This window comes from Protopterus annectens, chromosome 1.part2, assembly GCF_019279795.1.
Source record: "Protopterus annectens isolate FY-2018-M chromosome 1.part2, PAN1.0, whole genome shotgun sequence".
Taxonomy (NCBI): domain Eukaryota; kingdom Metazoa; phylum Chordata; order Ceratodontiformes; family Protopteridae; genus Protopterus; species Protopterus annectens.
Window position 1 is genome coordinate 1,145,297,206 of NC_056727.1, and position 22,658 is coordinate 1,145,319,863.

The following is a 22,658-nucleotide window of genomic DNA, read 5'->3' on the forward strand; positions in this document are numbered from 1 at the left end:
ACCAGCACCACTGGGGAGGCTCAGGGACTGTTGGACTCTTGAATCACCCCTAGTTCCAACATCTCCTGTACCTCCTCCCTCAGAGTCTGTCTAACTCTCTCAGGCACCCTATAAGGGGCCTGCCTAATAGGCCTTTGGGGTCCTGTATCCACCTGGTGCTGAACCAGGTGGGTGCACCCTGGTTTCCCAGTGAACATGTCCCAAAATTCCTGCAACACTGCTTGGATTTCTTGAACCTGGATAGGAGATAGCTGCTGGGACATTGCTACCCCTTCAGCTGAGGTGTCAGCCCAAACCTCACTGAGGAAATCAGTCCCCAGATCTCACTCAGACACCTCCTGCAATCCACTGCAAATGCTCAGCACAAGGGCCTCCCTATCATGGTAAGGTTTCATCATGTTAACATGGTACAATTTCTGCCCCTGCCGTCTGCCTAGCAGTTCCACCATGTAGTTAACATCACTTACCTTTCTTACCACCTTGTAGGGACCCTCCCAAGCTGCTTGCAGCTTGTTGTGTCTGACAGGAATGAGAACCATTACCTGCTGCCCCACAGCATACTCTATAGCTTGAGCATTCCTGTCATACCACACTTTTTTCTGTTGTTGGGCTTCTGCCAGGTTTTCCTGGGCCAAGCCCATGAGTTCCCTGAGCCTTGTCCTGAGGTTTAGGATGTATGCCACAACAGAATCCTTGTGAGACTCGCACTCACCTTCCCACTCATCTCGAATTAAATCTAGAGGTCACCTTCCCCTATCCCATACAGCAACTCAAAGGGTGAAAAACCTGTGGATTCCTGGGGAACCTCTCTGTAAGCAAACAACAGATGGGGAAAATATTTGTCCCACTCCCTCTTAAACCGATCTGCAAATGCCCGTAGCACGGACTTGATTGTAGAGTTTAACCTCTCAACAAGACCATTACTCTGCGGATGATAGGGACTGGTCTTCATGTGCTTCACCCCACAGGACTTCCACAGACAAGCTAGTAGGTCAGATATGAAATTGGCACCTCAGTCAGTCAGTATTTCTTTTGGGAAACCTATCCTGCTGAAAATCTCTAACAAAACATTTGCCACCTTCTCTGCCTCGATGGAGGACAGAGCCACTGCCTCAGGGTATCATGTAGCATAATCCACTACCACTAGGATATACTTTTTCCCTGTGGAACTTGGGGTACTCAGAGGACCCACAATATCCATAGCTACCCTCTGAAATGGCTTTTCAATAACAGGAAAAGGCATCAAAGGAGCTCTCACCTTGTCTCCTGCCTTGCCTACCTTTTGGCACTGCTCACAGGTCCTGCAGTACCCTGTTACATGTCTGGAAATTCCAGGCCAATAGAAGTTTTGCATAATACACCTCTTTGTACGTTTTATGCGCATATGACCTGCAAAGGGAATATCATGAGCTATGGCTTGAAGCGTCAGATGGTAGGCTCTAGGCACTACCAACTGCTGTACTCTCTCACCTTCTAGCCCTCCCTCAGGGGTCCACTCTCTGTATAGTAACCCTTTGTCCCAGTATACAAATTCCCCCTTTCCTTGAGAATCAGGTGCCTCCCTAGCTACCTGCCTCAGGCCTTGCAATGTAAGGTCTGAGAGCTGAGCCTGTATCAACTCTCTCCTTGTAAGCCTTCCCAGCTCCCCTTCCACAGGAAGTCTGGCATCCTCTGACAGTGGGGCCTCACTGTCAGCCTGGGTACTACTACTCACCTCTACCTTTGCAGTCACTTTGTCCAAGGGACCATCAGTACCCACAAGCAGCTGTGGCTCACATTCAGTCTCACTGCTATAGAGTAGCTCCCTTCCTGAAGTAACCACCTCACCAGTCCTGGCTGCAAGTACACAGTCTGTCTGGGTCTCTCCCAGGCTACCAGACCCACATGCTTGTCTCCTAGCCTGACTGTGTGTAACTGCATAAGCACATGTTACTGCCTCATCCAAATCCTTCCCTCTCAGGACATCTGCAGGATGGTAGTTTAGTACCCCTGTTGTCTCAAGACAACCTACTATTGGCATTTTGTCTTCCCCACTTACTGGCTCTCTCACCTTTTGTTCCCCACCTTGCCTCCGTGGACACCTGTATGCCACGTGGCCCCACTGGTTGCATTCAAAACATTTAACCCTAGCCCCTGGACGTGTACCTGGACTAGTGGCTTCCCCTCCTACTGGCAGACTCTGTTGGGGCAGTCAGTGCTGCCCACCATGGGTTCCTTTAGACCCATGAGCAGTACTGGTGGTCCCCTTCCTGTGCATGGCTGCCCTGCTTACCAAGTATAGGTCTCCCTTCTTCCCCCACTCATAAGTAGCACATTGTCTATCAGCTAACCAGATCCAGATGTCCTCAGGCAAAGTTCTAAGGGCTTGTTCCCTCACCAAAAGGTCTGCCAGCCCTTCAAAAGTGGTGACCTGACATCCACTTACCCACCTATGGAAATAAGTGTTCAATTCAGCAACATATTCACACACACTTTCATCTGGCTTGTGTTTATGCTCATGAAGCTTTTTCCTTTATGTTTCAGGTGTTAGCTTAAACAGTTCTAAAAGACTATTTTTTACAGCATTATAATCAAAACATGGAACGTCAGACAATTTCAACAGAACAGTTACAGCTTTACTATGGAGTAAGGGGGTCAGGTACCGTACCCATAGCCCTTGGTCAACTTCATACTGTTTACATACCCTCTCAAGCATATGAATGAAACTATTGAAACAGACAAAACTATCCCCCTCTTTAAACTGTGGACGAAATTTACTGACCTTTTGTGCTTCTGGGATCCAGTTACTCCCTTCCTTATTACCTCCATGACTCTGGCTAAGAGTCAGCATCTCCTTCTCATGCTGCCTCTGCTTTTCTTTTTCCTCAGCTTCCAGATGTAACAGTTTCTCATTCTCCTCAGCCTGTAGATGTTGCAGTCTCTCATTTTCTTCTAATTCCAGACACCTGGCCTCCATCTCAAGTCTCTTTAGCTCCAGCTGGATTTTTAAGTCCACTGCAGAAAGGCTGAGCTGTCCATTCTCCGAGGAAATTATATCTCCACTGCCAGTCTAATTGTCCTCCTGGTTGCTGTTTTCTGATGCAGCTGTAACCAAGGCTGCAATCAGGTCTGCCTTAGTCAGGTTTCCATGCACCAGTCCCTTAGCCTGGCACATATCTGCCAGCTGGCTCCTTGTCAGCTTTCCATACTCCTCTGCTGACATGCTGCCTGCTCATCCTGACTAAGCAAACAAAAGAAATAAAACAATTGCGATCTGAACTTTGAGTATTCACTGCATGGCTGATTTAGAGTTCAAAACACCTTCAAAACTCACTGTACACAAGCTACAGGATTCACTCTACCCACACCACTACAAGCCAATTAGTATTTCCACCTAATTAATATGTGATATGGATATCCCACCACTGCCAAATGATTAATATGTGATGGATATCCCAACCACTGCCACCGATTAATAAGCGATGTGGAGATCCCACCACTTCCCACCAATTAATATGTGATGCCCGTGCCCTGGCCCAGCAAACAAGAAGCCTCAATCCTCACCACTAATACCAGAGAGGGCATCTCATATATGAGGAAAGGATAACAAATACAAACAGTAAAGTGCAATTTCCCTTAAGAGCACACAGAGATCACAGTCAGTCCCGGGCTGGTTGCTCTGTTATTCTCCAGGTCCTCAATAAGACTCCCTACTGGCACAGCTATAGGGTCCAGATCTCAGCCTAGTGGGCAAGCTAAAACCTCTAGCAACCTCTCTGTCCAACCAGTGCTTCATGTGCCTGCTCAAGTAGCTGACACACACACACACACACACACACACACACACACACACACACACACACACACACACACACACACACACACACACTTTGAGATAAGAGTTTATACAACCACACAGACACTCCTGAGGAAGGCTGGCACAGGTTCTCCAGCTGTGTCCCTTTTACCCAGACTATATGGTAGTACCATCTGCCACCACCCACTAATAATTATCAGCTACTCAAAGGCCCTTAAAAGGGTGTCCAATTATTACTGTGCAGTATTATTATCCAATTGGTAGTAAAGCCCACAGCTAAAGCTATTAGAGTGGCTTTGTACAGTTTTACCAAATGCATACAAGTACTCTAAAGAGCTTAAATTATCTCTACAAAAAACAGCCACAGTTAAAATGTTTTAAAATATTTAATAATAAATAATTAAAACCACAAGACAATACTTTCTACTACACAGCCAGTGCTAGTCAAAAGTTCAGAGATCACACAAAAATACTTAAAATAAATCAGTAGTACAGTTCTGACATCACAAAAAAAAAAAAAAAAAACACTTGGTCTAATCTTTATAGTCCTAGCTATTTCTACAAGAAAACAAACCTCTAAGATAACTTACTTAAGACAACAGGCAAAGTGCTGAGTTGGATAGTCAAGACAAAAATGCTTAATAATCTCTGGTTCTCTCTGTTTAAATTGAAACTGCAGTTCTGATAAAACATTACATCATTTCACACTTTCCTGGTGTCCCCAGGCTGACTGAAACTGCATTTACATTCTTTTACACTTAGAGCAATAAAGGACATTCCACATGTAAATTCTGGTCATTAACTTTAGCCTTAAAACAATAGGCAGGAAGCCTTCATCTAACCCAGCCGGAGCCAAATTGTAAACATCAAAGGCAGTCATGAAATAATTTTATTTTCAAAGGACCAACAAGAAATGCTTGACTTAGCTTTCTTTACAGCAGAGGGCAATGTTGCCACATTGTTTTAAGTTAAACATTTCACAGCACATTCTTTCATTTAAAAAAAACAAGCTTGTAGTTCAACATTCATATTTATAAATAATAGAATTATCTGCACAATTCTATCTGGCTAGGCTGGCAGCCTTCACCCATCTCTACCAGTCTTCACATTCACCATCAGTGTTAGGTATTTAACATAAAATTGTAACTTGGGCCTTTCTCATTAATTTTTTTACTTACTGGCTAGTCATTCTTCAGACTTTCTGCCTGCGGTGCAATAATGACTGATGTCAATGCAAGTCATTATGCAATATGTATTTTGTAATGCACTTCAATTGTGCCTATTGCCTACATTAGTTTTTTACTACTGGTTACTGTTACACAGCAGTTCTTCAGCCTATGGTACGATACTGCGTACTGTATAGCTTGTGTTTATGAAAAGCGTTCAGTATTAGGTTGCTCATTCTTTTGTGCCCGCAGTCATACTAACTTGAATTTGGAACCTAATTCATTTTTCTGGTTTATATGGCTGCACTGTAGTTGTTTTGCCTACTGGTCCTTATTTCTCTCAGTGTAATATAATCCTTAGAATGTGTTTCAAATGCTAACGTTTGTCAGTATGCAGTCCAGGTAGGTCAAAGAAAGTTGCATAACATGTACCTGAAATATAGTGCTTTTTACTAACAGTATGACGGAAAGACCCAATGTCTGCATGTGTAGTAATTCTGCTTTACTTCCATTCCCAGTTAGAGATGAAGCCTACATATTTGTCCAGAGCAGCAAAAAGAAAGCTTCAGCAGCAGAGGAATGAGGATGCAAAAAGACAGGGTTCCATTATGAAATTTTTCTGTGGGTCATCAGAGAGGGGAAATTCAAGAAAAAGTCTGCCTTCATGAACACAATGTTTCTACATTATAGTATGTCCACTGTCCTTGTGATAGAAAGTGACCACTCTTTTGTAGCTACACCACAGGTTACCACCTGTGAACCTACAGCTGTTACCATGGGTAAAAGCATGTCAGCAAATGTAGATTCAACTTTAGAAGTGCTGCCTGGATCTCCAAAGTTTATTACAGAAGGAGCACATACTTCTGTAGTGACACCAGATGTGGCTTGTGATTTGCAGGGAGTGTCAGATGTATTATTTGAGGTTCTAGGAACTTGGACAGACTTGGCAAAGGATGAGTTTAGGGTAGCTGCCATTCAGCATGGACCTGTGCAAGTGGTGTTGCCACAGTTCCCAGTCAATGAACAGAAAAGAAGATTTACATGGAGAACTATTTCCATGTGCTGTCTACTTGGGAGAGAGCAAAACGCACTTGGCTGACATATTCAGTGTCAAAAGATGCACTATTTTGCTTTGCATGCAAATTGTTTGGACATTTTAGCCATCTTCTCAGGTCAGGTGGTTACAGAGCATGGAGGGATATGTCCAAAGCCTTACAAAGCCATGACTGAGCACCAGATCATACTGCATGCATGCTGAAGTGGAAGGAACTAAGACTAGGCAGACTATGGATGGTAACAGACAAGCAGTGGTTGAAAATAAGAAATAACTCACAGGCATGGTGTGTTAGAACACATTATTGCCATTGTCCAATACTTAGTGGAATGGAACATGGCATTCCATGGTACAAGTGATGCCCTGTACACCTATGGCAATGGCAATTTCTTAGGCCAAGTGCAACTTTTGCTGCATTTTGATTCTGTCATGGCTGAACATTTGTACAGAATGAAATTATGCAGCTGATTGCAAATGCTATTTTAAGGATCACTGTAGGGAAGGTAAAGGATGATATGTACTTTTCTGTGATTCCTGATTGCACGCCAGACATCAGTAATCAAGAGCAAATGACTGTAGTAGTTAGTGATGTGGATATTTCAAGGACTGCAGCCACAGTTGAGGAACACTTTCTGGGATTTGTGCCTGTGAATGATACAACTGTGGCAGGACTTACGGATGCACTTCTTCAGGCTCTACAAAATCATCAACTGGAAATTAACGACTGTCGAAGACAAGGATACGACAATGGCAGCAACATGAAGGGGAAATGAGTTGGAGTGCAGACCCAGTTAAAACAGATGAATTCAAGGGCTTTTTATGTGACATGTGCCTGCCATAATTTAAATCTTTTAATTAGTAATGGAGCAGATTCATCACTACAGGCAGTGTCATTCTTTGGATGTCTGCAGAACATTTACGTACTCTGTCCAGCATCAAAAAGTTGATGGCAGATCTTGAAACTGCACATAATTGTCACAGTGAAGCCACCGTCGGAGACTTGCTGGGAATGTAGAATAGACTCTGTCAAGGCAGTAAGATTTAAGTTGAAGGCAGATGATGAAGCATTACAAGAGATAGGTGAAGCAGTACGTACAAGTGATGCTGCAACATATCAACAAGCAAGGGGACTGTGCTTGGAACTTATGTCATACCAATGAATTGTATGTTTAGTGGTTTGGTATGATGTGCTGACAGAGGTAAATCATGCAAACAAAGTTCTGCAGAGTCCATCGGTTGATATTTTGAAATGTGTCAAAGTGCTGGTGTCAACTATGGACTTGCTGGGGAACTACACAGAGACAAGATTTCAGCATGCCATGGGTGAAGGCTCCAAGATAGCGGAAACACTGGATGTTGGTACCATGTTTCAATAAAAGAGGCAGAGGAAAGTAAATTGTTTCTTTGACTATGAAGGAGAAGATGAGACGGTAGAGGATCCAATGGTAAAACTACGTGTAGAGTTCTTCAGTATGCTGCTGGACACAACAGTCCAATAATTTACTGACTGATATGAGCAACTTTCAGAGTTTGATAAGGCCTTTGGATTTTTATCAGATATTAAAGCCTTGAGTGATGTTGTAGAAGATGTAGAAGACACATTGCTCCAACACTGCAAGGCTCTGCAAGAACAACTAACTGACAGGAGAAGTAGCCGCTTTGACATTAATGACTCTGACCTTGGACACGAACTGAAAAGCCTTTCTCGAATGATTGATAATGAATCATCACTGCTGACTGTGTTAAATTTCCTAATTCACAACCCCTTGCAAGACATATATATAAATACTTATGTTCACTGTGCATTTATTTGACTGCACCCATTTGCAGTGGCTACAGCAGAACGCAGCTTTTCTAAACTGAAACTGATAAAGACATACCTGCGTTTGTCAATGAGTCAGGAGAGACTTTCTGGTTAGCTGTGCTCTCAGTTGAGTATGAAGAGGGACAAAGTGTATCTCATGTTAGCCTCACTGAAGAAAATTCGTAAGATCCCAGCAAAACTCTAGGTATGTGGTCATATTTCCTCTCCAGTAATCTTTTACAATGCTGTAAGGCAGTAAATTTCAGGTAGCACCTTATTGTGGCTTGTATAGTATGCTGTGCATTCAGTGATTTTTTTTTTGTTTACTCCAGCAGGTAGGACCAAGTGGCACAAGGAGGATGAATCTAGCAGGATGTTAAGCAAAGGCAGCTAGAAGCAGCAGGACTCGTCGTGAGGCCAGGACATTTGGGAGTAGCAGGACTCCTGTCCTGTATGCAAGAGTCTGTGTAGCTGTCTGTCTTGTCTCTGTTCAGTCTTACTGTAGTGCTGTTTTTATCATATGTGGATTTCTGTCCTGTGTTGAACAGTCTCTGTCTTGGTGTGCTTCTGTCCTATGTGAGGGAGTCTGTGTGGGTGTCTCTGTTCAGCCTTGCTGTATTGCTGTCTTTCTCTTGCCGGTGCTATGTGTGGGAGTCAGTGAGGGTGTCTTTGTTTTTGTGTATCTCTGTGGGACTGGCTACCTTGATGTGGTACAGATGTCTGTCATAATGTAACAACATTGCTACTATATGCCAGTCAGTGTGAGTGTCTTTGTGGAGGAGTCAGTGTGGGTGTCTTTGTGTACCTCTGTGGGACTGGCTACCTTGATACAGTACAGAGGCTTGTCATAATGTAACAACATTGTTACTAAATGCCAGTCATAGCTCTCAATCTCATGGCACAAAAATCTGGACAAAGCCATAGATAATGGGGTTATAGCCCCAAAGATATGGACAAATTTTAAATATTGCTCTTATAAACTGAAAAAGTTGCTAGAATAAAAGGTGTTGCCATGCATGTTCTGAAGGATATGAAGTTAAACTGAAATGTCTGTCATTTAGTGAATTCAGACATCAATGATTTGCCACAAAATCTGGAAAACTACAAATTTTGAGGAACAGACTGAAAATGAGTCACATCTAGACATTCTGTGAAAATATGGTCAGTTGAGGAGTAAGCAGTCAGTGTCTGCACCTATGAGTGGCTACCTTGCTGTGGTACAAGGGTTTCATAATGTAACATCGGTACTAAATGCCAGTCAGTGTGTGCATGGACCTGTGAGTGGCTATCTTGCAGTGGTACAGGAGTTTGTCATAATGTAACATTGGTAATAAATGGTAATAAATGCCAGTCAGAGTGTGCACCTGTGAGTGGCAATCTTGCTGAAGTACAGGGGGTTCATAATGTAACATTGATACTAACTGCCAGTTAAGGTGTGTGTGCACCTGTGAGTAGCTACCTTGCTGTGGTACAGGGGGTTGTCATAATGTAACATTGTTACTAAATGCCAGTCAGTGTGTGTACCTGTGAGTAGATACCTTTCTCTGGTACAGGGGTTTATCGTAATGTAACATTGGTACTAAATGCCAGTGTGTACCTTGGCACATCAATTCTTAATGATCTGAATGTAGTGACATTATAGTAGTTAAATGGTGCTGGATGAGCTTGACAGGTAAGGGGGTGCAATGATAATGTGGTCACACTTGATATTCTCCTGAGTGGGGCCCCCAACTTGAAACTTGCTGGGGGCCCCCAAAATGCTAGCACCAGCCCTGTTGATACCATCCCCCAACTCCGGCATTAAGTCATCCAACTAAATGTAAATCCCTATGTAATTTGTTGGCTAGTAAACTAACTCAGAAATAGAACCCAAGAAATTGGGGGGGGGGGGGCAGTGGATCTACCTCCTCCTAATACCTTTCAACCGCTTAGCATAAGAAATCTGGACAAAGTGAAAAATAATTGGGGGATAAAGGCCCAAAATAGGAACAAATTTAAAATATTGTTTGAATAAACTTAGAAAGTTGCTAGAATAAAACATTTAGTGTTAGCAGGCATTTTCTGAATAATATGAAGTCTGGAAGTTAGATGTCTGTTATTATGTAAATGAATTCAGTCCACAATGATTTACCAGAAAACCACAAGTTTTATAAGGCAAAAACTAAACATCTTCTTCTTCTTCTTTCAGCTTTTCCCGGTTAGAGGTTGCCACAGTAGATCACCTGTCCACTCATGATTAACATATTAAGCAAAAATCTGGACATTCTGCAAAAGTCTGGACAGTTGAGAGCTATACTCCTTCTCCAAAAAACCTGTGACTAGTGGTATACCTCACAGTTTGGTCATTGGTCCACTCCTCTTTGGCATCTACTTCTTGGAGGTCAAAGCTAATGTTAATGACTTATGGTTGACTAAGTTTACAGATAACTATAAGCTTTATGCCATCATAAATTCTCTAGAAGATACCAAGATCCTTCAGGAAGGCCTTTCCCAAATAAATAACTGTTGTGAAATCCATGGCATAAAACTAAATGCTAATAAAAATGAATAACTGTATCCTTGAGCAAGTATGACATTCCCTACAGCTATCATATCAACACCACATCCCTTTAAATTGACCCATTTGTGAGGGACTTGGAAACCCATGTGGAGAATGAGATATCATTTGATCATCGTGTGTATATCATTGTAAAGAAATCCTGCACAGCTTATTAGTAAGGGCATGACATCCATGTCTAAAAAGGTGATCATTCCACTGTATTCTGCAATCATTAGGATAAAAATTGAGTATAGTGCCCCTTCAGTATGTACCTGTCAAAACACGTGACATAACTTGAGTGACCACAACTCTTTTTCACTAAGAAAATGAAGGGCCTGAATCACATTGACAATCTCAAAGCCTTGTCCCTCTTTTCAGTATCTTTCAGGCCACTGAGGGATGATCTGTGCCTTGCCTACAGAGCTTCTACAGACACCATGCTTTAGATCTACTACACATCTGCATGTCCTGTAGATGCAGAAACCCTGAAGAGATCTCAATTTCTTCTGTGACTTTAATAGAACATGCTGGTGGGATACATGTCTCATGGAGAATACCAGTTCTCTGGAATTATCTTTCTCTCCATGTGAAGCAAATGATGTCTCTTACTCTATTCATGCATAATCTGGATGAGTGGATGGGAATGTGCAAGTTCACACTTGGATTGGTACCCTTTTTCCTTATGGACACGGGTCACATGTAAATGTTTGCCTGTCCCTGGGTTATTTGTTCTCATAATATGAGGGACACTTGGTTAGTTGTACTAAAAATACTAGGGCTAGAAAACTTAGACAGAATGCATGGCTGGGATTCTAAAAATCCTCTCAGATTATCCTAATAAGTACCTATGAACTTTAAATATGATGTGAAGTATGTGGATTACAGAATCTAGAGCATAACAGTTATTTCTGGATTTCCTTCCCAATATAACCTCTGGATCAGTAATATATAGTGTTAGTGGCACTGAAAGCAGTCACAGACATTGTTGTTGTTGTGTCTTTCGGCTTTTCCTGGTTAGGGGTCGCCACAGCGGAACTCCGGTCTGCTAATGATTGGCAGTAGATTTTTACGTGCTGACTTGCCGGGCCTGACGCACAACCTTCAACGAAGGAATGCCCATTCACGCATGTTGCCACACAAAAGACGCTCTAAATGAGAATCGAACGGGGCAACATCTTACTGTGAGGTGACAACGCTACCGCAGCACCACCACCAACAGTCTTTAAAAAAATTTGAAATGATGAGACAGGTGCACATAGCATTTCAGATGCATTCTTTCTGCTTGTTACTTTTCCCATACCCAAGGCCCATAAATACAAAGTGTTCGATGACTTGAACCATACCTGCAACTACAAAGTGAGGTCTTCACAGAATAGTACATATGCACCATAGCTCAGTTATTTATTTTTTTGTAGACATCTTCAATAAAGCATCACATTTTAAGTTGCAACATGAGCACATGCATTAATAGAAAAACAAGTCAAACCTTAATAACAGTTTCCATTATTACTGGCATGCTGTATACATCTTTCTTTTTTGAACAATTTATATTCACTCCAACATTACAAAAAATGCTTATTTTCTGCCTTCTCTTAAACCTGTCTCCTTATTCTATTTATATTGTTCACAAAAATTGTACTTATTTCTGTGGAATTTGCTCATTCCCTTTACTAAAGATCTCACCTCCATTTCTTTTATCTCTTTTATCGTAGTCAATATTTTCATTACAGGTGGTTTAGATGCTTGATTTCCATTTGCTTTTTTGGTCAGCATTAAACTTAGTAAGACTTTATAATACTTTGGCAATTCAGATTCTATCATTTCCTTAGTTACTACTATTTGCTCACACAATATTACTGTCAAACTACTCTGTAAGAAATGTTTAAATCAATACATGATATCCTGATGAAATTTTGTGGAATCCAGAAAAAAAAAGCATACTCTGTTTCACATTACTGCATCTGAACATGACTCCAGCAGGTAGGACCAAGTAGCACAATGAGGATGAAACTAGCAGGATGTTGGACAAAGGCAGCTAGGAGCAGCAGGACTCATCATGAGAATCTGATTGTAAAACATGCTATGCAGTAATTTTGCAGTGTATATGTGTTATCACCAGTTCTTTCTATTCACATCCACTCTCCTAACGTCTTCATCAGCCATGCCCACCGGTCCCAGGTCTTTTCTCATATAATCCAACCATCTCTTGGCTGGACTTCCTCATTTCCTCTTGCTTCTTTCTGTCTCCCAAATTGCCATTTGCTATCTTGCACACACGACTGAACCACATTACATAATTATGTTAAACTATCTCAATGGTTTGAAAAACAGAATTTGTGGTTGAGGTAGAGACAGACATCTTCAGTAGAATTGCAGAAAAACGTATAGCTCTGTAGAGCTTACTGGTGAGGCCTGCTCTGTAGTTCTGCACCAGCTTTCAGAAACAATGGGGGTGGAGGGGGGTTCTTGAGGTGGCCAAAATGGAAGGCTGGAGATACAGATGAAAGGAAGACTGTAGGCACACAGATAAGTGGCCCCCAGCCCACATAGCCAGAAAATTTTTCACATATTGCATCATCTGTGAGAAAATTACAAAATATTGGATTGGATTGTACCAGAAGTTTACACTGCAATGACTCCATAGAATACATGAGGAGACAGACTTGCTATGACACATTATTATATTTTATAATAATCAGCAGAACAGTCAGCCTGTTTTATAAAAAAAATCAGTTGTATATATAAGTGAAGGAAAAAATAATTAATTCTATAAATGGACAGCTTATGAATACTCATGCTTATGCCATGAGTGATCCAGGAGTTGCCCATGACTAGCACAGTTTTCTCAGGAAGGTGAATCCTGGGTAGACATATTTTGCTAGAGTACAGTAAATACTGCATCACCCATAGCCGATATGTGATTATTAGGATTATGTAGCACTGTGATTTATGAAAAGATATTTATGATCTTTCAGTAAATATCTCTGTTGTGTAATTGCACTTGACTTCTGGGAGTGCTCCTACAGATTAAGAATAGAGAACATCTTGGGCTGATTCAGAACACCGTACATGTAGATACACCTGCACCACAGTGATGCCCTGTAATCTGTCCCACTGATGCAGCCATAAGATATTCTATGTAGTGTTAACACACACACACACACACACACACACACACACACACACACACACACACACACACACACACACACACACACACACACACACACACACAGACACACACAACAGTTTACTTGTGCTTTACTGGCTGGCTTGACGGCTCATTTCATGCAAATAATTAAATTTTATAACTAGTAAAAACATCTTGTAAACCAGTCAAATAGAAGGATTTTAGGAGGTGAAAATGTTATTCTCTTTTATTTTAAGTATTTTATTTTAAGTACACTTTTTTTAGCAGTGGAGTGTCCTATTTAGGGTTAGAAAATATGAAATTTATCTATGCATGATTTCAGTGTCAAATTCTGTTGACAAGATTGCCTCATTAATATTAATAATAAGAACCCCATTCAAGTTCTATTCAGAATTACTGTGATCACTTAATAGAAAAATATTTTGCAACCAAGAAAGAAACATGAATGTAACGATTTATTTAAATCTGATGTAGCACAAATGGAATCTATCAAAACATGTTTTAGGAGTAGCTCACCTTGGCATCAAAACTGAATCTTGATTCAGGAATATTCTCTGGGCCACCATGAACATCAAAGTGTTTGCATCCAGAGTTTGCTTTAATATATCGAGGGTGGTCTCCCTGTAAACCCTTCACAAAAGCAGTAGACAGCTGTCCACTAAGAAAAGGATCTTCACCATATGTTTCCTTAAAAAAATAAAATTGTTGAAAGTGAATGGAGTTGTAGAATAGAGGGGTTAAAACATACTGACAGCCTGAATAATAATGTTGCACACCTGCTTCAAATTTACAGATGTTTAGCTTTGATAAGTAATCAATATCTGTGACATACCCTACATAATGCACTTTCCAGCATACATTTGACATCTGAAGTTGCTAAAGTACAAATAGGCAATTAAGCATGAATGAAAGACCTTCATTCTGGTAGCCCTGGGTTTGATTTCTTCATTCTCCATTTGCCTACTGTGCGACTCTGACAAAGTCCGTTATCTAGACAGTGATCCTGGGCCTCCACTGAAAATGGAGCTCAACTCAGTTGGATAACCCAGTGAGCAAAATATATAAAATATAGGGACAGCTTAATATATTTTAAGCATAACAAATGCTGTTTCTCAAAAAATAATGCTTTGTTTCAACAGCTAATCATGCAGTTGAGTTGGAGGGCTGCGAGCATCACAGAATCTGTTTGTTTTGTTCACAAACCGTAGTGAATGAAGCCAGTTTCAAACTCAGTTCAATGAAGGAAAAAGTGGATTTATTTATTTTTTTTCAAGAATTGTGTACAATGGATTAAATTATTACATTTGGAAAATAGAGTCTTTGCATTAGTAGGGAAATGATTATTCAGTATATGTCAAAAAACACTTTGTAAATGGGGCATGATTTTCATAAAAAAACATGTATTTTGTTGCACTAGTGCTAGCTCTCTTTCTATCTTTATATTTTCAGTCTAGAAGGCTGGCCATCTTTTTGTTTTTTGATTTTTTTCCTCTGATATTTCAGTTTATCTTTAGGCTCAGAGAAATTCAAATATAATGGTATAAGCATTTTGTATAATGATTTTCACACATATAATGGTGAAAGTTTAGAATATAGCAACAAACAAACACACTAGGCAAAGTTTGCGTATTCAAATGCAAGTTAAACCATTGTGTACATCTTAGAAAAAATATTTTTACTCATAAAGTATTTGAACTAAATATTCAATTGTGAATGTAGCATCATTTTTTATCTTCATATTTAAAACATTTGTAATGTCTCCACAGAGGTTTTTTTTTGCTGTAAGGTAACAATAAGCTTTAGTGACTCCACAAGTCTGACAAAAGTACACATTTTATAATGAACAAAACAAAATTTTTAAACTCAGGAATGATTTTTGAAAGACACACAGTAGAAACATAAGACTAGAAAATTACAGTCCATCTCTCCATCCAGTCAGCCATCATCAATCTTTACAACAATTTTACATATGCGTATAGAATCAACCAGACACTTTCTAAATCATTCGTCTAGGTGAGTGTTGCAATGACATACAAGAATTCTGTATCCTCGGCAACAGTCTGTATTGCATTTCCAGTTTACCAAATCCATTTCCATGCCCCTGTGAGAGATAACCTCTCCATCTTGTCTGGGACTATGACAGGGCATCCTTTCTGAGGGAACTTCCTTGTACATCATCCATCAGAGGCACTTACAGGAATTCTTAATTAGGTCCTTAAACAACTTGTTAACCTATGGGAAGAGGTAGGCCTACTCCAGCATCCTTGAATTCTGCTTAACTCTGCAGTGAAGACTGAATCTGCCAGCCCTGTGAAAGAAATCCCACTGCAATGTTATCCTTTTTGTCACTAACAAAAGCCTGTGACAATAGGTGAGGATGCGGATACACATAGACCTATAAACTGAGATCTACATCACGAGGACCACAAAACCAAACAACTCCAAAACTCCAAAATAGTAACCTTGAATACTGGAACACAACACGAACAGCAAAAAATCTTTGACAAGTTTTTAATTCTGGTACCTCGGCCTTCGCCTTCTCCTGGAATTCCAGGACAAGGTGAAGGCCGAGGTACCAGAATTAAAAACTTGTCAAACATTTTTTGCTGTTCGTGTTGTGTTCCAGTATTCAAGGTTATCTACATCACAAGGTTCAGATCTCCCTTTACCCACAGTAGTTTGGTTTAGTACTGCAGATCTTCCAACATTATCTAGTGGTCAGTTTCTGAGTGTCCACAAACATTACTCACAAAGAAGATCCCAAAGCACTTAAATCTCTGTAATTTGAGGCAGCTGATCATCCTTACCTGTACACAGCAATCTGTTATTTTCTGAGAAAGAACTAGTATCTCTAGTTCGATGATGTTTATCTGTTTCTATATTGGAAGTGTGAAACCCAGCATATCATAGCAATCTGGAAAAATAAACTGGGCTTAGCAAAACTAACAAATTTCAGAACACACTGCTGCACTTTTAAAGTGTTTTATTATTTATTTATGTATGTATGTATGTATTTATGTATATATGTATGCTTTTTACATGGGGCTTTACCCTTCTTATACCTCCTGATGTGAGAGTGCTATACCCCTACATCCCTTATTTATTTATTTACATTCCGTTTTATACGTATACACACACACCTATATATATATATATATATATATATATATATATATATATATATATATGTATATATATAGGTGTGTGTGTGTATGTGTTTATAAGGAATAACTGCCACTGAGTTTGGTTAAAACGCACCATTCATCGCCACTAAAATCACTGAAAAATAAGTAGTTGCAGATGTAAATCAATAGGTTACATTTGCGATTAACAAAAGTAAACACAGGGAAATTAAATAGACTAACTCCAGAGTCACACAAATTCTGAGATAGGGCAAAAACTCTTGAATTATTTAACAGTCAATATAATGAGCTTTAACTGTTAATTAATTTGACAAACTGTACCAGTGAAAAAAAAATATTAGTGTTTCAGTACACAATAAAATGGGTGTAGTAACACACAAATGGATGCATATTTACATATATATGTATATATATGGGTCTACTATATTTGGTCGAATTACATTTGGTCAAAAATGATTTCAGGCAGTTCACTTCACCGAAAATGAATTTCACTGAAAACCCATTTGGTCGAATTCCAGTTGGTCGAAAATGGAATATAGCCCCTGCCTCACTGCACTGTGACTCTGGAGTGAGACTATAAAGTAAGAGGGGTGTGGGGAGCACAGCCCCCCACATTGGCGGGTGTGGGCAGTGTAGCCCCCCCACATAATTGCAGTTTATGTACTATTATATACATGTGTATTCATTAAAAATACATTGAAACATATAACATCAGTAAAAACTAGTTGAAAAATGTGGGGGCACCACCCACACTCCCCACCCCCTAACTTTATATTCTCACTTCAGGGTTGCACTGCAGTGGGGCAGGGGTTATATTCCATTTTTGACCAAATGAGCTTTCAATCAAATGTGCTTTCAGTGAAGTGGGCTGCCTGAAATCATTTTCGACCAAATGTAATTTGACTAAAAGCAGTAGACCCATATATATATATATATATATATATATATATATATATATATATATATATATATATATTATGGATCTACTTCACAAGCTCAAAGTTTCCAAACTTCAAACTGCAAATGGTGAAGACCATAAGATCGAAGTTTTGAAACTTTGAAATTTTAATAAAAAAATAAAAACAAAAAAAAAGTTATGTTTTTGCAGAGAGTCAAGGTCAATACCCTGCACCCCCCATACTCCCTACTAAATAAATATACCAACTTCGAGATCGCTACAGTGAGCAAAATGGTAAATTTCCCATTCCACACTGTATGGTGATCTCCATTCAAAACATTCAAAGTTTCAAAACTTTGATCTTTTGAAAGATATGGGCAGTTATGATGGGGTTAGAGCAAAATCTGTGCTAGGAGCGAGACAGTAAGTTCTGATGTAAAAGGTATTGTTGTAATTATGAGTGAACTCATCTTTCTAATATTTTTGATAGTGGGGGTATTATGGCAATTGGCCTGAAGTTACTAGGTTCATTTGATTTGCCACCTTTATGTAGAGGTAATATACAAGTAACTCTCTTTCTGGATTTTGAGAAACTGGGTTTCAATTGTGAACCTATTGATGAGTGTGGAGACTGTGATGGTTGGGGCATCCACTACTAGTTTAGCAAATTCATCTGGAAGACTGCCAACTGCTGAAGTGATTGGTTTAAACATAAGGAGGATTTTTTGGTGGTTGTGATTGAAAAAGCCAAAGAATCAGTATGATTTGAGTGGAATTTAATAAGGGGGTTACTGGGGTTGTTTTGAAGAAGAGGAACAGCTATTTTCGATGAAGTGGGGGTTAAACAGTATGTCTGTGCTATAGTCAGAGTCATTGGGCATAGGCTTAGATTGAAGTGATTTGTCATGGTTTAGGAGATGCTTAATTCATGCTAGATCTATAGTATTGGAAGGTCTGAGGTGTCTGATTCTGGTGCCATGGCTTCCAGGTTCTAGCTCTTTTCCTCATAAATCGCTTTATATTATGAGTTAACCAAAGTGCAGGGTTGATTTTGATGCATTTTCTTCTTAGGAGATCCTGGGAATTTACAATATTTAAGAAAATTATGTTAAAGGTTTCTGCTGCTTAATCTAGGCTGAGATGTCACATTCAAACATATATTCAAATGTTTCAACAGCAACAAGAAAGTAGTATTCCACTGTGAAAAGGTCCTATGAACAACAAATATGAACAACTATGAACAACTACAAAACATATAATCATTCAAACGGACCAACCACGGCAACATTTGTAAGAACCACAGCAACAGATGTAAAAATCCATCCTTTAATTCATACGGTGAGCACTTTCATGCCAACTGAGCACTTCTTCAGACCAATAAAAACAACAATAGTTAAAACTCCTTATATACCCGTACATCACAGATGAAACACATCACATGATTAACAAGCATTAACTTCATTTAAATAAATAGCGAGCTTTAAGGAAGGGTTTTAAAGGGACTTTACCATTTAAACCTAGATGTCTGTCAGCCTGGAATTTAATTATCCAGTCTGCTTCTCATTGTTCAGTAATATTCTTGATATCTCCAAGATGTTTGCTAATGTTTATGCACTCTAACACCCTAAATTTATACATATGCGAAACTCCTTTATCTCGTGTATGTCTTGCCAAAGCATTCCTCAAATCTACCTTCCTTATGCTAAAATATGCTCTCTAATCCTTTCCTTAAGCATCCTATTTTTTTTCCCTATATAGAAAGACAAAGAGGCTTCACAGCATGCTATATATATATATATATATATATATATATATATATATATCACATTTGAAGTTGAGCAGTCTACTCTCATCTTAAATTCAAAGATACAATTAGTTGTGGGGTGCCTGAAGACCACATTCTTATCTATAAAAGGGCAGAAGTTACATTTACCGCATGGGACTGTCCCCTTATTATGCTTTTGCCTTACACTATGTCCATTACCATAACACAATAATCTTTTTAATGATTTCTTATTTTAAAAACAAAATGTGGATGCTCTCCTATGACCCCACAAATTTTTTGTCAAATAACAGAACAGGCCAATTTTTCTTAACTGTGTTGCAGAATACATTTATTTATATTATTGGTATAGTGCATCATAAAATTCGCCCTTGGGGTGTCATTCATCCCAACATTACTGGCAGCAATATTTTTATTAGAAAAATAAGAAAAATAAGGTTGGGCATGTCCTTTTTTGAGTACCCTGGCATCTTTAGCCATATCCTTTACTTCCATATCCCTATATCCCCTATCTCTAAACTCTTGTTCTAACATATTTAAGTTTGATTCAAAAGTGCTATCCATGCTGTTTAATCTGGATATTCTCATGTTCTGGCCTTTTAACACATTTTTAAAAATTCTTGAGCGATGCATACTATCTGTTCCCAATGCAGTATTAGTATAACAAGCTTTCTTATACAGTCTGGTATTGATTATGTTGTCCACTAGTCTATACACTTCTACATCCAATTCTGCAACATAGTTAAGAAAAATTGGTCTGTTCTATCCGAGACAAAAATTAGTGGCATCATAGGACAGCCTCACCGTACAAATTAAAGGACTGATTTTTACATCTGTTGCTGTAATTCTTATATCTGTTGCCATGGTTGGTCCATTTAAATGATTATATGTTGTGCATATATTTAAATGTAGTTAAAGATGAAAGCACTAAATCAAATGGAATAACATTTGTCTTATTTTCTCTCTGGAATGGTTTTTGGTTGGTATATATTTGTTACTGTTGTGAGGCAGGACAAAATTCATATTTGTACTGATACACAAGATCTGAATTTACTGATTAAAATAGAGCACTGCCATTCCTTACAGATGAGCAAGTGAGACTAATTATGCAGTTGTTAAGGTCTTTTCAGTATTGGATGCAAAATGAGAATTCTAGCAGATAAAACTACTGTGCTTATTTAATAAGCCAATAAGCCATTAGGAAGGTAAAGATTCCTGAGACTTCTTTTTGGTGTGAAATCAGTACCAGAGCTATTTCAAAGAGGTTTTACACAAGTAGAAGTATATGAGCAAAGTAATTGCAAACCTTGTTAGCACAGTAGGTAGCATGGCACTGTTATAATCTGAAGGTTATGAGTTCAGCCTTCACACAGGCCAGTTTCAAATTTTAGGCACATTCAACAGTGATGATTCATTAATCTCATGGCTAATTACCTACAGAAAGGCACAGTTGAATCTCATCTGGTGTTTAATTGAACATGTGCAAAGTTCATTTGCATGGCTATGCTTATAAGGGCCTTAGTGGTTATTAGCCTAGTATACACCTATGAACCTAAGATGTTGTGAACATAACAGATGTGGGAGATATGAGAAAACTATGTTGAGGCACTGATTAAATCACTGAACTGACAAAGATAAATTTGCAAATTAAATAGCAGGAAATGAACAATAAATGATAAGCTTGAAGTACATGGGTCATATTCTGGTATATGAAGGCTTAGCCGGACTCAGAGATAATCAGATCAATAGTGCAAATGCCAAAGGCAGAAGACAAACATGCATTGAGGAGATTTCTAGGAACAATGCATTATGTTATGTTCATACCCAATGCCCTTGCAATAAGTATGCATCTTAGAAAGCTTTTAAACAAGATGCAGTGGTGGTATAAACAGATTAATAGTTATGAAATGCTCAAGAAATCAGCAATAGAAGCACTTACATTTAAATATTACGATGTAGAGAAGCCACCTGTGTTATAAGTAGATTCTGGTAAGAATGGTATTGAAGCTATACTTTTATGGAGAAAATGGACAAGCTGCCTATGGCTAAATATATTTAAATATATACAGGAGAGATGTGCTCAGATGAAAGAAGTACTGTTAAAAATATTATATGGATTTGAGAAATTCCATAAATATATGCATGGCAAAGAATGATAAGTTGACACAGTTAATGTTGTCATTAGAATAAATAACACTTAGTACACACAGCAGGGTAGTTTAACTGTGTCGGTACAATAACAAATACTTACAGTACACACATCAGGCTTACGGAATTAAATCAGAAAGTAGTGTGATTGCGAAACAGTATTCATTCTGACAAATGAAATCTGTGGGAAATGAGCAATCCTAATTGAAGTTTGTGAACAATCTCCGTAATCACTACTAGGTTAGTAAAGATTAACGCTGCAATGTAGCGGTCACCTTAAAAGATATTGTAAAAAAGCTATTTTCTGCAATTAACTGAGTCTCGGAAGTTTGAACCTCACTTGTTTGTATGGCTAACATCACATGGGGGATTATAAGCAGCTTCACATTAAACAGAAAGCGATCATTACAACTGTTGCCCTGATAACTCTCCGCCACCACTACTAGGTTAGTAAAAGTCAATGCTGCAACATAGCTGTCACCTTGAAGATATTGTAAATAAGCTATTTTCTGTAAGTAAATGAGTCTTGGACTTTTGAACATTACTGGTTTGTACAGCTAATATCACATGGGGATTATAAGCAGCGTTGCATTAAACAGAAAACGATCATTACATTACAAGTGTTGCCCTGATAGAAAAGTACCCCCATTGCTATTGTATTAGCTAGCGTTCTGCCATATTTGAGCTATCTGGTGAAAATATTTGAGCATGATTTAGAGTTTAAGTACATAGTTAAAAGTCAACATTGCTTTCAGTTGAAAAGACAGATTAAAAGAATAATGTGGATGATGAAGAATCTATTGCAGAAGAGCACCAGTGGTAATTATGGGGACTGTCAGCTGTAACCTTTGAATACAGGAATACTTTCTTGCAGGGACTTTCCTTCTCAATAAGATCAGCTGTTAATGGGAAGAAGACTAGAGATTAAGTTATTAACTTCAACTTCTTTGCAGATGCCAAAAAATCAAGGTAGAGAAAAATAAATCTTGACGAGGAATTATCAGAGACAAAAGTTGAATTATTACTATTATTATTATTATAATTATTATCATTATCATAGATAATCTAGGAGATGATGTACTCTGAAGATCGAAGATGAGTTGGAATTCAGCAATTGTGGGAAGGTTAACAATGACAAACAAGAGTGGTCAGTAAAGTAAAAGAACCCAAGTCCTT

The 22,658-nt window shown here is 39.0% G+C and overlaps 1 protein-coding gene across 1 annotated transcript in view; it reads right to left on the minus strand.

Annotated features, from left to right (window-relative positions):
- Nucleotides 1–22,658, minus strand: part of LOC122792265 (probable beta-D-xylosidase 5) — a 970,913-nt gene that overhangs the window by 735,302 nt on the left and 212,953 nt on the right. Inside the window, exon 5 of the mRNA XM_044060016.1 lies at nucleotides 14,027–14,197. Coding sequence (XP_043915951.1) covers nucleotides 14,027–14,197 — 171 coding nt within the window. The remainder of the gene's footprint in view (nucleotides 1–14,026; nucleotides 14,198–22,658) is intronic.